Source organism: Pongo abelii, chromosome 1, assembly GCF_028885655.2.
Source record: "Pongo abelii isolate AG06213 chromosome 1, NHGRI_mPonAbe1-v2.0_pri, whole genome shotgun sequence".
NCBI lineage: Eukaryota > Metazoa > Chordata > Mammalia > Primates > Hominidae > Pongo > Pongo abelii.
Genome location: NC_071985.2, coordinates 225,877,266 through 225,894,289, shown reverse-complemented (window position 1 = coordinate 225,894,289; position 17,024 = coordinate 225,877,266). Strand labels below are relative to the sequence as shown.

At 55.9% G+C, this 17,024-nt stretch overlaps 1 protein-coding gene across 28 annotated transcripts in view; it reads right to left on the bottom strand.

Moving 5' to 3' along the window:
* Positions 1-303: 303 nt before the first annotated feature.
* RERE (arginine-glutamic acid dipeptide repeats) overlaps positions 304-17,024 on the bottom strand; it is a 466,431-nt gene continuing 449,710 nt past the window's right edge. For 19 of the 28 annotated variants that reach the window (XM_054556896.2, XM_054556977.2, XM_054556960.2 and 16 more), the window contains 12 exons: positions 13,701-13,863; positions 12,643-12,735; positions 11,946-12,145; positions 10,586-10,747; positions 9,662-9,775; positions 8,011-9,389; positions 7,677-7,899; positions 6,107-6,827; positions 5,873-5,983; positions 4,022-4,168; positions 3,343-3,523; positions 304-3,018 (listed from right to left, as the gene is read on the bottom strand). In XM_054556896.2, the coding sequence (XP_054412871.1) occupies positions 2,985-3,018; positions 3,343-3,523; positions 4,022-4,168; positions 5,873-5,983; positions 6,107-6,827; positions 7,677-7,899; positions 8,011-9,389; positions 9,662-9,775; positions 10,586-10,747; positions 11,946-12,145; positions 12,643-12,735; positions 13,701-13,863 (3,528 nt within the window). In that variant the 3' untranslated portion in view covers positions 304-2,984. The remainder of the gene's footprint in view (positions 3,019-3,342; positions 3,524-4,021; positions 4,169-5,872; positions 5,984-6,106; positions 6,828-7,676; positions 7,900-8,010; positions 9,390-9,661; positions 9,776-10,585; positions 10,748-11,945; positions 12,146-12,642; positions 12,736-13,700; positions 13,864-17,024) is intronic. The other 9 variants (XM_054556910.2, XM_063720104.1, XM_054556914.2 and 6 more) reach the window with 1 other exon arrangement.

The following is a 17,024-nucleotide window of genomic DNA, read 5'->3' as shown; positions in this document are numbered from 1 at the left end:
GTGAATGGCGAGGGGTGGGGGAAGATGCTCTTAGTCCCAATGCCAGTGCCTGCTTAGGGCCCATCCCGCTGCTTGGGGAGCCTCCAAAGAAAGATGGGAGCCTCCAAAGAAAGACGGGAGCCTCACCAGGGAAAGCCTCTTCCCAGACAGAGGATGTTTCTGGAAGCCACTCTGGGATGCAAACAGGGTCCCGAGCAGCAGGGAACAGCCGACCCTCCCTCTGCCCCTTCCCCAGCTGGGGTAACAGCCAGGATCCCCGCCCACTCTCCAGGAATGAGACAGTGCACGGGAGACACCCAGGGGTTGTAGTGTAGCTTGGTTTTATTTATGTCCACAAATATTTCAAAAAAATTACAAAATACTCAAATGGAGAGAACACAGAAGTCACGATTTCTGGGTGTCTACTGTTTACACTGTGTTATCTCATGGCAAACTACTCATATATACATTTAGCTTCAAGATATATAGAAACGTAGCAAATCCGAGTGTGCACGCTGCCTCTGCTGCAGTGGAGTGAAGCTCAACCTCGAGGACACAGAACAAGATACGGACACACACAGAGGAGCCAAACCAAACCCCGAACAAAGGGAGGAAAACCCGAAGGAAACCGAGTGGTTGGGCTTCAAAGACACCGTGAAGGTCAGGGCCTCCTAAACAAACTGTAGTTTATCTGGTGAGGGTTTTGGGTCGAGGGTTTTTTAGATGGAAGAACCTCAGTGCTTCGCCTTGGGATACGGGGAGAAAAGCAAAGCTAACGAGAATGCCTTCGGACGGCTTTCAAGCACAGACCTCAGAGGACTCGACTCTTCTTTGGAAAAATGGATGCCAGAGGAGGAGATAAAGAAGGTTTAACTGAATGGTAGATGTTGTGTTCTACCAAAAAGAAAGAAAAACCAAAAGCCGAGAAGGTGGGGGCCTGGATCCAGGCGTCTGGGAGCCCAGCAGGAAGAGGCCTCACTCAGAGCCACGGGGAACAAGCCTGCCACGAGGGCCTGTCCCCACCCCAGGAGGAAACGAATGCCTCCAAGCCAATGTGGCTGAAGTCCCATGACAAAAGGTTAATGTGAGCTTTGCCTCCCCGTTAAGAAACTAAAGTTAAGGCAGAAATGGAATGAGAGAAAAATGAAAGAAAAAAAAACTAGAAACATTTTCAACAGACAAAACAATCCTATCCCAACTGAAACCAAACACGGTTTTTAAGAGAAACTGGAAATGCCCCTATTTGACTCCAGAACCTGAATTTGAGCCAGTACCTGCTGGTTTCTAGATCAAACTATCAGCATCTCTTCCTGCTCCCTCTGCAGCCTGGGTCCTGGGTGGACTTTGTGTCCACCGACCCAGTGTGGTCTCTTTGTCCTACAATTCTCGGGATGGGACCAGCACAATGGCAGAAGAGCCATCAAGTGTCTGAGAGAAAAGGATCGGAACAGGCCACGTCCTGGCAGGAAGCAGGGCCGACAGAGGACAGACACCCCAGAACACCCGCCCTTAGCCTGGGAGAAAGTGCATTACGGCTGCGGCCTGGAAAGGAGGGCAGGCTCTCTCCAGGACGGTTCTGCTCAGAAGGGCCTGGCCTCCTGAGAAGCGGCCCCCACGCAGCCTGCTTTCTGACTGCACTGTGGGTGGGACTCCAGTTCCCACTTCCAGGATGAAGAGTGGGACTCAAATGGTTTACCAGTGCGACGTGGGGTCACCATACAGACCCGCCCCTAGGGTAAAATACAGGCTGCCCTCAACCTGTCTTAACTCCAAGATCTCCCTTGCTCAAAAGTGGCCTCAATCTGTGGCAAGAAAGACGGGGCCGTCCTCACCACAAGATCCAAGTGACAAAGCGCATGAGAGGGCAGCCTTCTAACAGATACCTTTGGCAGGCATATGTCCTGGGTCACTCGTGTGCTGAGTTATTTGTATGCAATCATTTTCTTAGATGATGAAATTTTCGGAGTATTAAAAAAGACATTCATCCAGAACAATCAAGTGTGTGTACATAGAAATCTAGAAGGAAATCTACAATGGACACAGGCCCATGCGCTTTCCATCCTGTGGAAACAGAACAGTGACACTGGAGAACAGAAAGTGAACATTCACCTCCTGCACTCCCTGTGCGAAATGGAAGAGGTCTGATGGAGCAGATGTCTGCGCTGCTGGCAGAGCACAGGCTAGGAGCAGACACAAGTGAAGCGCAAGGCAGAAAACAGAGTCTGTAACATCGTCCCTGCAAACCCTGGATGCTCACTGCTGTGACCAGGCCTCGGTCCAAGCCTCTGTCCATGTGGAACGCCCCTTTGCTCCCTTTAATTAAAGGGATAATTATATATAACTTTTTATTAAAAAATCAACTCTGTATTCTGTCAATAGTTGGTAGGAATTCACAATTAGTGACATGGCTGGAAAAAATAGATCACAATAGTAGTTTATGGAAGAAAAAAAAGGCTGTTCTAAAATTATTTATTTACAGACGTAAAAAGCCATGCTGCAGAACTTTCTCAAATTATGAAGATTTCCTACAATGTATTAAAATAAAAGATTTTTTTAAAAATTATAGCTCTTGGATTCCAAATTCCTATGCCCCCGATCTGCAAGCCTCGTGGGCTCTGGTGCACTCGTGGCGGAGTGTGTCAGTGTGTCTGCACGCACAGTGAAGGGTGTGAACTGGATTCTAGCACCTACTGAGAAATCAAGGAAAAGAAAACCAAAGCCAAACCCCAAGATTGTAGAGAAGCTTTCTGGATGTTCAGTCCAGTCCAGGACTCACTAAGTTTCTGGGGGACTGTCATGCAGGGAGATCCAAACCAGTCTCAGGAAATCCTCTCGACAAACGAACACTATTATGTGGATACATTTTTAGTTGTGGGTTTTTAAATATATAAAGAAATCTTTAGAAGATATTCTTTTTGCTTTTGCAGCTCCTATTGTATGTAAAAAGTCCTGTTTCTCCCCCCAAGAACTGGGGTTTCCACAGCCAGCGTTAACAAATAAATAACTTATAACTGCTTGTCACCTTCTTTCTTCAGTCGACTGGAAAGACAAAACAGGAAAGCGTATTTAGTCTCAGGCCTAGGCAGGCAGTCAGGCAGGCTGGAGGCAGCCCCAAAGACAACAGCCAGGCAATCCAACCCCAAGCCCGCAGCCTCCTGTGTAGCTGACCTACCCTCCCAACACCTCCCTTCCTCTGATTCTGCCATCACCGTGGTTCCACAATGTCCCCTCTAGGGCCCAGCAGGCCGAGGGGGAGGAGCCTGGCCCTGGGCACTAGGGGAGAAGCACCGTGGGCACACGGGGGGGCTGGTGGGAGCCTGGGCTCAGATACCGCCTCCACTCCCTCCCAGCACCCCGCCTCACCTGTAATAATCTTCCTGACTTGGTAGGTGGCCACCATGCATGTGGGGGTGTCCATGCAGCCACTGCTGCTCCATGGCCAGTCTCTGCAGCTCAGCCGACTGGGCGTGCATGGCCTGCAGCTGGTGGGCTGCTGACATCGGGGGTGGGATGGCCCCAGGCAGGTCTCGGGGGTACGGGGTGCCTGCCAAACACAAAACCTGCGCTACAGAAATAGCCAGAGGACTGGCCAAGACCGGGGCGGCACAGGCACAGCAAACAGCAAAGAGCACAGGAGAGGTGCCAGCTCGGACACAGGAGCCAGCCCCTCCCAGACTCTGCAGACAGCTGGAAGGCAGAGCCTCTGGGGAGGCAGGAGGTGCCCTTGGGTGCCTCTGCCTCGATCTGCCCAGCCCCTCCTCCAAGGCCTCAGCCCAAGTGCTTCTCCTTCAGAGACCTGCCATGAGCCCCCTCTGCTACTTTCACCGGCCCTTAGCAAGGCTGATGCATTTATGACCCCTACCCCAGACAGCCCCCAGAGGGCAGGAGGCCTGTTCCCCCACGGACCCCCCTGCATGCAGGGGAAGGGAACCCACCTGCTCAGTGCATGAATGAATGAATGAGTAATGAATGAAGACAGCAGACCAGACCCCAATCCAACCCTCACAAGGCCTCCCCGCCCCTCCTGGAGGGGAAGTCCTACCGAAAACTGGATGGCGAAGCATCTCGTGCTCGTGGGGGGGCTGTCCAAGCAGAGGGTTGGGGAGAGTGCCAGGCGGGTAGGGGAAGCGAGCCAGGTGGGGGCCGGCAGTCAGTGGGTCGACCAGCGGGTGAACGGGGCCTGCTGAACCTAAGGAAAGGACAAAACGCCAGATGGAGGCGGTGTGCGGCTCTTCAATGTTTGTCCCCCTTGGCTGGAATGGCCGATGACTTCCTCCTCACCCAGGATGGCTCCTGGTCACCAGGGCTGGATGCACCACCTGGTGCCCCAAAGTGGCTGCCTCCACCTTCAGCAAGAGCTCCACAGGCCGAGAGAAGTGACGAGCCCACCGGTGACGCAGGCACTTCCTCGTCCCCTTGTGGAGTGCCCCTAACAGGCAATCCCAGGCCAGTTTTGTCGAGGACCCGGGATCAGCAGGGTCCCTCTCGCTGGCCACCTGGGCCTGCCCTCTGCCTGTCAGGTCACAGGAACACACAGCCTTGTGACAGCGGGTGTTGGGCTGGCACCCCCTGCCCAGGGCTGTCTCCCTGCCCTTCACTGGCAGAACCTAAAGGCCAGCAGAGCGGGTGGCGCAGAATGGGGACCTGGCCCAGCACTGCCCTCTCTTCTCTGCTGGCACAAATCTTGCGTCTCTCCCCTCAGAACGTTGCCTTGATCTGACCTCACCGCACCACCTCCTGCCCTCACCTCCTATCCCCCAGCTCCAGCCGACACAGGCACTGGCAGGGATTTCAGGGTTGCCACCTCCAGCCATGCTGCCCTGGGGTCCCTGCAAGGTTGGGAGCCACCCCTCTGCCTCTGTGGCTGCTCTAGTCCCGATTTCCCACAGCTCGCCCCTTCACCTCCTCTATGTCTCTGCTACCTCCTCAGCGGACCTCTCCTGACGGCCTTCTCGAAACTGCCATACTGCCCCTGCCCCCAGCTCTCTTCTGGATCTGATCCCTTCTTCTGGATTTATTTTCTTCCAGAACATATACTTTCCACCTCTCGCAACGTGGCACACATCTTTCAACTATCTCCCCAAACTGGATGGTAAATGTGGACAGGGGTTCTGCCAACATCTACAAATGGGCCTGGCACATTCCAGGGGTTCAGTAAACACTTGCTGAATGAATGATGCAGGAATGCACAAATGACTACCTGTCCTCAACACTGCTCATACTGAGGCTTGTAAGGTCTACACCAGGTGCCGACAGAGCTTCAGATATGAGGACGGCAATGGTGAGTGCTCTCCCATGTCAGGACTGGGTACAGGAGTAGGGAAGGCGCCTGGTGCCTCCAAGCAAGATGGCTCCCGCCCCCCCTCTGGGCCCTGCTCTATCAGTCATCCTGCCCCACACTGGAGGGTGGCCAGTGAGGAAGCCCTGCACGTAGGCTGTACCACAGGACCTGTACTCCAAGTCCCATGGAGCAGGTGAACCTGCCTCCTAAGCACAGTAGCCACCCCCCTGCGCCATCTCACCAGGCTGCAGAGGGAGTGAGGATGCCAGCTGGGCCTGCCTCTGCCTCAGAGCAGCCGCCCCACAGCTGGTCAATGAGCGGCCTTAAGGAGCTCCTACTCCCAGGGTGGACAGGACTGGGCAGCCCTGGCCAGGTGGGTCAGCTTGGAGAACTCAGCCAAAGCCAGCAGGAGGCCTGCCCAGCCTCGCTCCTCAAGGGAAGAGGACTGTGCTTTTAATTCTCCCTCAGCGACCCTTGAGTAGCCCAGTGCCTCATCTGTACGTTCCTTGGCTCCAAAGGCCACATGACACTGCTCCGCTGCCCTCACCCTGCCCTGTGGGCCTAGGCCGCTTCCCTCCATCCCAGGCACAGGGCCAAGAACCCAGGCTTCACCCGTGTGCTGCAGCTGTCTGAGGCCTTGCAGTTCTGGAGAGCTGCGGGGCCGAGGAGAGACTGTGATACAGCAAAACCGTGATGGTAGTGGATGCTGAGCTCTTCTAAGATCTGCCAGGAATGAGGGATCTGTTCAGAAAAGAACACTTTCCGCTCCTGGATGGTGACTGTCACTCATCAGGCTCTGCACCCCTCCCCGTGCCTCTGTCCCACCTGCCACGCCGGGGCACGCACCTTGGTGGAGGGGGTCCTGCTGGTGGAGGTGGAGGTGGGAGTGAATGTGAGAGTGCTGGTGATGGTGTGGAGTCACGTTGAACATCTGCAGTCGGGCCAGGGGGTCGCTGGTCAGCGATGCCATGCGCTCTGCGTGGATACGCTCGGCTGCCAGTCTGTCAGGGTAGCTCATCTCGGGCCGCAGCTGGGGGCCCGCCAGGGCCAGTCTCTCCCTCTCCAAGGGGTTCAGGCCCGGGTGGAAAGAAGCAAAAGGGTGGGGCCCGGCGGTCGGGGGGATGGTGAGGGCGCTGTGCCGGGCAAAGTGCTCCATGGGGTTGGCGGCTGGGTGCAGGGGGTCCAGCTCTGGGGGCTTCACCTCGAAGCCCGGCTTCATCCTCTCCCGCAGCTCCCGCTCCCGGATCTCCCGCTCTCGGATCTCCCGCTCCCGGAGCTCCCGCTCGCGGATGGTGGGGTCGACGTTGTAGAGGCCAGGCATGTGGTAGGCCAGCAGGGGGTCCGTGGGGTTAAGGGGCATGTAGAAGGGGTGGTTGCGGTTGGTGGGCGACATGACGTGGGGCCGGGCGTACTCGCTCAGAGTCCGAAGGGCAGGTGTGTCGGGCCCGATGTAGGGGGGCACGGCAGCAATGGTGGTTGGTGGTGGCTCGAAGGATGGCCGCATGTGGCCAGGACCACTGAGCTGGGGGTCACTGAGGCGACCTTCATGCGCTGAGCTGGACGCCTTCTGCAGAAGGAAAAGAAAGCGTGAGGGGTCCCCCGAGCACCTGGGGTCTCCGCTTGGTCCACACTACAGAGGTGGGCCTGGTCCTGCTCCTGGTCCTGCTCTGACGGGCCAACCTGGTCCCTCCACAGAGACCCGGCTCTGGCCTTGGCCTGACATCAGGATGCAGTCCAGGCCCTGCAGGGTCGGGCTCACCTGTGCCCGCAGCTCCCCTCAGGCCCAGATGAGTGTGTGTCCCTGTGAGACAAAGCTCATGCATGGGGTGTCTACGTGTGAGGGTTGTGTCTGGGAGTGACAGCCGAGGGACATGGGTGAGTGAGCCTAGCAGGCCAGGAACCTCACCGGCAGTCCCTCATGCCACTTCCTGGGTTGGCTGCCCTTTCCTCCCCTCGACAGCAGAGAGCTGGCCACCACCACAGCACCCAGCCCATGAGGGGGCCACAAAGGCAGGGCAGCTGGAGAGGCCCCTTGCGGCCTGGTTACCGCCTGAGTGCTCGGGTCTTCTCTCAAGGCGCCCCCTTGTGCTTCTCCCTGGCTCCTTCAAATTACTTGTAAGTTATGAACCCAAAGGCTGCAGGGGAAGGACAGGCCCTTTCCTCGAAGGCCCTCAGGGTAGGAGGACGCACAGTCACTGCTGGGAGTCAGCCTAGACCTGCCGTGCGCAGTTACCCGGGCAGCTTGGGATGCGCAGCACCCTTCAGAGGTGTGGAGACAGGGTATAAATAGCACCCAACCCTCTAGCTACCAGGAGGCCGCGTCAGGCAGCCAAGGGCAGAGCTCGGTGGCCCAGCGTGGCTCCCAGGCACAGGACGGACCAGCACCCCCCTCACACCTCGCCGACCCTGGACTCACAGCCGCCCGCTCTGCCTCACGCTCCCGCTCTCGCTCCCGCTCCCGCTCCTTCTCCTTTTCCTTCTCCCGCTCTCGCTCCTCTCGGGCTTTCTGCTCAGCCTCGCGTTTGGCCTTCTCAATGGCCTCCTCCCTCTTCTTGGCCAGCTTGGACCCGGCCAGAGGCATGAAGTACAGGTCTGTCCGGGCACACGAGTTGTAGCCCCGGTCCAGGTGTTTGTAGAACCTGAGAAAAGCCACAGATCTTGCTGGGAGCTCCTGCCAAGACCCTCCCACCGGAACTTGCCCCCACCAGCCCACCTGTACCTGACCCGTCCCGGAGCCCTAGGAAGCGTACCTAGCTGACTGGCTGGCGTGACTGGGGGTGTCCACCACAGTGGGCTCAGGGGATGGGCTCCTTGGTGGCGGAGGGGGGCTCTCAGGCTCCTCAGCGTCGTCCAGAGCCTCCTCCTTGATCTGGACGGTGGGGACTGGGCAGGACGACCCCCCCGCTATGCTGCCTCCTGAAGCCACCGCACCAGAGCAGGGTGGCTGGGCCGAGGTGCCAGGTCCCGCCGGTGGGGTAGAGGTGGAGGGGCAGGTCGGAGGGGTGATGGGAGGAGGGCCTCCAGGGACGAAGGGATGCTGAGCAAATGGGGGTTGGGGGGCCACCTGGTGGAGGCCTGTAGGGGGGTGGGAGGCAGGAGGCGGGGGCAGGTTCTGGCTCTGGGTCAGTCCGGGGGGCTGGGCGGGCGAGGAGGGCAATGGCTGGCTCTGAGGCATGAGTTGCAGGGGTGGGGGGTGAGCCGACGGGGGGTGGTGTGTGGACAGGGAGCTCAGGGGCTTCAGGGCTGGAGGGGGCGGCAGGTTGGCATTCATGGAGAAGGGTGAGGGCCCCGAGAGGTGGGGAGGGTGCTTGTGGGCCTGTGGCGCCGGCAGCTGGGGGATGGGAGTGGTCGGCGGGGGCTTGATGTGGGGCATGGCCAAGGGCGCTGGTGGCAGGGGCTGCTCCCGTGGAGGCTGTTGGGACTGCAGCGCTGACTGAGAGGCTGGCAGCTGCAGGGAGGTGTGAGGGTGCGCTGCTGCTGGGGAGGTCCCCAGAGGCGCCTGGCCTTGGGAGGCCTGGGGAGGGAGGCCAAAGGGCTGTGGGGGGCCTGGGTGCTGCAGCAGGGGCCCAGTCTGCAGGCTGTGAGGGCCGGGTGGGCCCTGACTGTGCAGGGGGGGCTGGGCATGAGAGGGTGCAGAGGGCTGGCCCGTCGACCCAGTCAGAGGCTGCAGTGGGGGATGTGGCGAGGGATGCGGTGGGGGATGCGGTGAGGGCGGCCGCTGGGGGTGCAGGGCCGGTGCCTGTTGGATGTGGGTGTGGGGAACAGGCGCTGTGGGAGCCTGCGGCTGGTTAGGGGCCTGGGAGGCCGTGGGGGAGCCCTGTGGGGGAACTGCAGTGGCAGAGGGCGTGGGCCCTGGCGTGGGCAGCTGAGGGGTCCCTGGAGGAGCTGAGGAGGGAGCTGGGGTGACCCCAGTGGGCGCCTGCAAGGCTGGGGGCTGGGCCTGCAGCATCTGCTGCTGGGCTGATGAGTCCGAGTCACTCTCATTGTCCTGGGGGCTGGGGATGCTCGGGGACGTGCTGCGATTGTCCTGGTCGATGTCTTTGGGGTCACTGCTACCCTCATCGTTGACGCTGCGACTGTCTGAACTCTCTCCCTCACCTTCAGATGGCGAGTTGGGCCTGCTGATCTCCTAGAGTCAGAGAAGGAAGGATGGAAGTCCCAGGAGGGCAGAGCCCTGTCTGCTCTGCACTGCCAGTGCCGGACACACAGTAATGGTTTGTGCAGATGAAGCAGCAAGCTTGGCTCCGGGACCACAGGTCATGCCCTGACCCAGCCAGTGTCAAAGGCCACTCCAGCCCTGCCCTAGGAGACGGGGCACGGCCACCGACTAGGGAAAACCCCGGCTGGGGGCTTCTGAAGAAGCATTAGCTTTACTCAGCAAGGCTCAGGGGCAAACCTCACCTGCGTTTTTGTCTTCTTGGAGCTGGTCCTGTCAGCCTCCTCCGTATCAGAGGCCACCTTCTCCCGCTGGCGTTTGTTACTCTTAAGAGGGGAAGAGGCTTCCTCCTTCACCTTCTGCAGGGGGAAAGCCCACAAGGAGCAATCAGGCCAAGGGAGGCCATCCCATCAGCCTCAGCAGGGAAATGATGACGGTTTGTAGACACTTTGCTCCCTCATTCTGAGTTCCATCTCCAGGAGCAAAAAGCTCTAGAAGCGTCCACTGGGGCCAAGAAGGAACACGTATCTGGGGGTGGGAATGACAGCCAGCCCTCTGCACCTGTGGGTTTGCATCCTCAGATTCAAGCAACCATGGACTGAAAATGTAGGCGGGACTGTGATGGTTACATCTATACTGAATGTGCACACAATGTTTTCTTGTCATTATCTCCTGAACTAGACAGTGGAACCACTGTTTATACTGCATTTACATTGTACTGGGCAGTAGAAGTAACCTAGGGATGATTTTAGAGTCTACAGGAGGATGTGATTGGTTACATGCAAACCATGTGTCAATGTATATGAGATTTGAGCACCTGTGGATTTTGGTATCCTGGGCGGTGGAGGCTCTGGAGCCAATCTCTAATGGATACCAAGGGAAGACTGTACTTGGCTCTGGAGGGAGCCGTTCTAACCACTCCCCACACTCTCTGAGAACCTGGGAAGCTTGAGGCAGAGGTGGCCCCCAAGGGTTGGTGCTCGAGCCCCCTTCTCTAGGCCCCCAGCCTTCAGTCTGCAGCCCCTAGGCCAGGACAATGCTGGTGTCCAGAGAGGCACCATGAAGGAGCTGCATCCTCGTGTCTGACGGAGCTGATCACGAACACCAGCAAACCAGTTTTAATGGGAGGGAGGGACAGGGTAGCCCCTACTATCCCCCCAGCACCTGACCTTGGCCGACTTCTTCACTGTCTCTGCTTTACTGTCATTGCTGGAGGTGCTGGCAGCGCTGGGGGAGTTCCGGCCGCTGGAGCGGATGTCTTCATTGATGGGTGAGGTGCGACCATCAGGGCTGGCTGGCTGCTTCTTCCGACCACTGCGTAGTGTCGACATCTGCCCACCCAAACCGAAGACTGGTGACACCAGATTCCCGGTCCCCATGTGGACCCACCTGAGCCCAACCCACAGGCAGGAGCCTGAAGAGCACACCCCATCAGCCTCTCAGCAAATCCTAGACCTTGGCAAACAACAGGCTGCCCTCCCTGTCTCTGGCTGCATGAAGGTCGGTGTGGAGCTCAGGGAAGAGGTGGGGAAATCGGTGGGCTCACGCCAGAGGGTGGTTCTCAAACCTAAAGCACTCATCCCAAGGGACTGTCCTGAACAATGTGTGCTGGAAATGAACCACACTTTCTGAGCAGCAGAAAGTCGCCTGGGGCCATCTTTAAAGCACCCTACCCTTTCTGTTTATTCCTCATGACCGTCCATTCTTCCAACCAAACCAAATGAAATCAAACACTTGCGGATTTAATCTGACAGGACAGGAAGTGACCCAAAGAGATGAAGCTGTCAAAGCAGCTCAGCTCCCCAAGCCGCCGAGTGCTTCAGCATGTTTCTGAGGGCTCAGAAGAGATCAGGAGACAATGGTTCTGGCTGGCTGACCCACTCCCTTCTGAGTGAGCTGGGGCCGGGCTGCCAGCAGCCTCGACGGCATACAAGGGGTAGAGGAAGGTGGACGGTCCCACCCACCTGCCAGAAGGGGCCATAAGGGAGGCTCAAGGGAAAGACCCTGTCAGTACCCTCAGCCCCAAACCTGGAAAAAGCCTCTCCCAAAGTCCCTGGCACATTTCCAACCTAGGAAACAAAGTCTCTTTACGGGAGGGGCTGTGCAGTGAGCAGAAAAATGTACCAGAAGTTTCCAAAATGGGATCAAACATTTAAAAAAAAAACCACACACACCCCAACACAAAAGAGCCTGCAAGTTTAAAATAGCAGAGATTTGCTACAATGGAAGTGACACCACAAGCAGCAGCCTTGGCGAGCAAGAGGGGCCTTGGAGAGCCTTCACTGAGCCAGAAGCTAAGAGCTTGCTAAAAAACCCAGAGCAGGATGCCACCCTGGGGCCCCTCAAAGGAGAGAACAGAGTGCTCTTCCCAGCCCACAGGCAAGCTACCGCCTCGGGCAAAGCAGCTCCCCTCCAGGACTCTGTCTGGTAAACAAGACTTTCGCTTCCTCCCCCTGGGAGGCTCAAGCCCCCACACATCCCAGGAAACTGAAGAAGTTACCAGGAGCCCCATGGCCCCAGGGGACTCACCGAGCCCCGACTCCGCCGTGTCCTCATGCTATGCTTCCCACTGAGCCCATCATCCTCTTCCTTGACGGGTTTGAACATAAACGGTGGCGGGTCCACGGGCTTCTCAATGGGCGGGAGCTCGCCGTATTTCTTGAAGTGGATGCGACAGTCGGTGCAAAGCAGGATGTTCTCCCGGCCTCCGTGGTGCCAATCTTTAGAGGCTGTGTGAGGAAGTGGCGGGGACCAACCTTGGAAACCATCCCTCTCCCTGGGGATGTCTGGGCAGAGGGGCCCTTCTGTAGGCTCTACCCAAACCTGATGCCACCAGCATCAGGTTTGCCATGCAGCCCTGGGCCCCAACACCTGAGGGCTAGTGCTGCCCTGCTCCCCCAAGGCCAGGAGAGGGTTTCGGGGGCATCTGCTGCCCACTTCATCTTGGGGTGCCCAGGAAAAGCTGGCAGCAAGCTCCTAGGAACTACAGTGTCAATCCCCAATCCCACTCAGTCTGTCCTGCCTACCAGTCAGTATTCCATACCGACTGCCAAGCCGGGGAGTAAAGTAAACTAAACATTTCTAACTTTCTTTAATCCCAAAGCACAATGCAAATGTCAAATCAAGTACTGTCCCTGGCAGGTTTCCAGCTGGATGCATGAAATGTTCAGAACATAGAAGTGCTTGTGCCCCCGCCCCGACCCAGGAGCGTGACGAGGCCACTTACTGGTGGTGAAGCAGTGGCGGCAGGCGTACCCCTTCAGCTCCTGCTCGCTGTCCTCACTGTCGAAGTCATCTTCACTGGCTGAACTTAGGTCCACTGGGCGTGGCAGGCACATAGTTGGGGTGAGGGAGACACCATCACGCTCAGCCAAGGCCGGCGGGGGGCGGGGGTGGCGGGGGCCCTGTGACCTCTGGCCTACTGCAAGCTCTCGCCGCCAGTCAGAGCGGCTGGCTGCACAGGCCGAGGTAGGACAGTGTCTGTAAAGGACCACTTCGAGCTCCTCAGTGTCAGTCACCAGAACAGAGGGCCTGTGCATGAGGCGCCATACTCAAGGGCCTGCCCTGCCACTGATGCCCGTAACGGGTGAGTCTGAACTGGGACAAGCGCGTCCATACTGCCCCCCTCCCTAATACGCCCAGGCAATCCTAAGAAATTCCATCTTCACCGAGCGCTCCCCACCAGTCCTGCTAGATGATTTCTGGTCGCCTGCATGAGCAACACAGGTGCCCCTCAGGTTCAGCGTCCCGGGCCAGGACAGAGCTATAAGGCACTTTTGCTACATCCCAGTTTAGGGGTGAGAAGGCATGGGCTCCAGCATCATTAGATTGTACATCATACTGGGACCAAAAAGAGGATCTTGGTAAAGCAGGAGGAAAAAGCATAAAGTGTTAATCTGATCTTATTACAACCAAAAGTGCGATGAGAATTCAAACAGGACATCAAGTACATCATCTGTCAAATGGAAAACCTTCCCAGGACAAGGCCAAAAACATCCCAGGCCAAGACGTATGTTTTTTTGTAAAAACCTAAGATGATGTTGAGTTTATGAGAAATATTTAAATGTACAAATAATGTTTTAAAGTCTCCTTCCTGAATCCTTGTCCTGCTCCCTGCCCCCACCATCGGTCTATATTTAGGTCAGGCTTCACACATGCACTGGAGCACGGGTGCACACCCCCTCATGCTTCCCGGAGCCATCAGCTCCTACGGGCCCAGAGTGGGACAGGCTGCCTGTGAACAGTCTCCCCTCCACCCACGGTGCTGCCAAGACCCCTACTCACAGAATTCACTGGACGGGGGTCTGGAGGGTGTGTTAACGGGTGTGGACGCAGTGCGAGTCTTAATCCTCCTGAACACGGCCTGCCTGCGGTGCCTACGATGGGCTCGGGAGCTGGCTGCTTCGGGGGTCTTCTTCCAATAGTAATAGAAGGTGATCAGCTCCCCCTGCAAAAGAGAAGGGGTGACTGTGGGGGAGGGCCTGGGGCTTTTCCGTGCCCCACCGCACCCTCTCTGCCAGAGTGGAAAGCTGGGTGTGTAATAGCTGTGCCAGAGATGAGAGTAAAGACCGGTTGCTCCTGGAGTGGGGAGAGGAACTGGGCTTGCCCAAGCAATAGCCACTGAGCTGCCCGTGGACTGCATGAATGGGGCCTGCCTCCTCAGCCCAGCACAGCTTGACTTCCAGACACCAAGAACAAGTACTTGTTGGGTGTCTGCCATGTCAGACCCCACCACTGTTGTACACATGGGAGGTACATCATCCACAATGGACGAAAAAGAGAGAAGATTCCTGCCCACGAGGAGCTTACATTCTAGCTGTGTGCGCATGTGAGTCTGTGCATGTGTGTGAACACAACGATGCTTTCTTTACAGTAATGCCAGTGAAATCACACAGGTGTGAGAAGGAAATGCCCGGCCAGTTAGACTCCCCCAGAAACAACCAATCAACCAAAGCAAACTGCCCAGGTGGTGAGGAACCAGGGCCAAACAGAAGGTCGGGGAGAACAGAGACCGCACGCTCAGGAAACTGCTCCACAGCCTCCACCTGGCTCCATCTGAAGGCCCACATCTGACATGCCGGCACGACGTCCAGAGGCAAGGACTGGGCTTGGCAAAGAAAGACTACACTGACAAAGAAAGACTACAAGAGGACAGACACACAGCGGTGCTGATGCAAAGGTGAAATGTCACACATTACAAGGTCAGGCTTCTTTTCTTGGCCCAGCAAAAACAAAAGCAAGACATCTTTTTGGAAATATAGCAAATGTAAGCTTTTTAAAGAAAGGGTACTTTGGGCACCCCCAGCCCTCAGGGCGCTGCAGGCTGCCATCTCACCCTACAAACAAAAGACGATTTCTTAAACATCCCAAGATAAAGTCTCTTTACCTAGAACTAAAAAAAAAACAAAAAACAAAACAAAAAAAACACAGCCAAGTGAGAGAGCACAGATCACCCTGTTCTCCTCTAATTAAATCAACACTGTAGAAAGTCTATTAGCTTGGCGACTAGATGCTGGGAGTTGTCTTGGAGGTACCCGCACCCCTACTTTGTCTCATCAAACACTGTCTTGTGAATGGAGGAGCCAAAAAGAGAGAGGGGAAAGTGGGGGATGGAAAGACTAGTGTTGGAAGGACTAAAATAGACAAACCAAACAAAGACGTGTAGCTGCCACATGACAAACTCACCCAATCAGACCAGGTTTCATCCAAAACACCCCCAGAAGAAATGGCCTCAGAACACAGTGACAAGAGAAGTGGGCAGATTTTAGGTGGGGGGGTGGCTTCCGCAAGGCAGGGGATGCCATGCATTGAGTACTTGACTGCCCACAGCTGCATCTTATGCCTGGGCATTTTTCTAAGAAGTGGGACCACAGCTGTGGTCCCTAAAGGAGGTCGGGAATGCCTTGAAGGAGGGCTGACTGGCCTATAACGCCCATCACATGTATCTCCTGGAGCCCTGGATGTGTCTCAACCTCCCCAAGCACTTAACACTTCACAAATTACTCCTGATCACCAATACCTAGCAGGTGAAGCATAACCCCAGGCCAGCGGGGCCAGGGAGTCACCTCGAGACAAGCACACTCATGTTCCTACACGTATGTGCGCACGTGCCCACCCCTTGGTTCCATGAGATGGTAACTGAATGATAAGGAGAAATGCAGATACTGCCGTTGGAATTTCCGACTGGCTTCTCTCCCCCATGCTAGTCTAGGAATGCAAGCTACAACTGTCCCAGCGGGCACGAGCATCCTGGCCCCTAAGGTCATGATCTGTGAACCTCCTAGCTCTTCTCATTTCCTGCTTTCCAGACTTGGAAATGCATTTATCTATACTGATCCTTGGGTGTTGGCTAGACGGAAAAGATTTGTAAATCCTGCTAGGGGGTTACAAGATCACTGCTGACATAAACGCTGACTTGTGTCCGGTTTTCCTCTGAGAAAATATGGAAGAGAAATCAAGGCAGGGAGCAGTCACACTCCAAATGCTCTGTCCAAGGTCATGCTTCATGAGCTCAAAAGGGCAACTGGTGCTGTGATAAGTCACAGCTCAATTCCAGAGCTTGAAAGAAGAATGAGAAAAAACTCACAGTGGTTCCTTCTACCTCCTCAGTCCAAGTCATTTTAGGGGCTACTGAATGATAAAAGCTTGGAATGTGGCCAGGCGCAGTGGCTCACGCCTGTAATCCTAGCACTTTGGGAGGCTGAGGCGGGCGGATCACCTGAGGGAGATCGAGATCATCCTGGCTAACACGGTGAAACCCTGTCTACTGAAAAAAAAATACAAAAAATTAGCTGGGCATGGTGGTAGATGCCTGTATTTCCAGCTACTCGGGAGTCTGAGACAGAAGAATGGCGTGAACCCGGGAGGCGGAGCTTGCAGTGAGCCGAGATCGCGCCACTGCACTCCAGCCTGGGCGACAGAGTGAGACTCTGTCTCAAAGAAGAAAAAAAAAAAAGCTTGGGATGTAAGAAGAAATGCAAAGCTATAGGAGACAAAAGGGAACAAAAACGGGAGAGAAAAATCGAGTGAGAAGGTGGTACCTGAGCCTCTGCCATGCCTCCGGGTCTTACCTGAAGGCTGTTAAAAAGCAGCAACCTGACTTTTCTAAATAGCAGTTGTCTATAATGCAATATTGCTACACACAGTTATAATCAATTATTTCTATTTATCAAATATATATGTTTTGAAATGGCCGTAAAAGATAGTAACCTGCAGATCCCAGGTTAAGGGAAGAAGCCAGGCGCAGCAGTTTACGCCTGTAATACCAGTACTTTGGGAGGCTAAGGCAGGAGGACCACTTGAGGCCAGGAGTTCAAGACCAGCCTGGGCAACATAGTGAGATTTAGTCCCCCACCTCAAAAAAAAAAAATTATCTGGGCATGGTGGTGTGCACTGGCAGTCCCAGCTACTTGGGAGACCAAGGCAGGAGGATTGCTTGAGGCCAGGAGCTCAACACAAGCCTGGGCAACAATCTCTACAAAAAAAAGTTTAAAAAATTAGCCCAGTGTGGTGGTGTGTGCCTGTAATACCAGTTATTCAGGAAGCTGAGACAAGAGGATCACTTGAGCCCAAAAGGCTGAGGCTGCAGTGAGCTACGACTGTGCCACT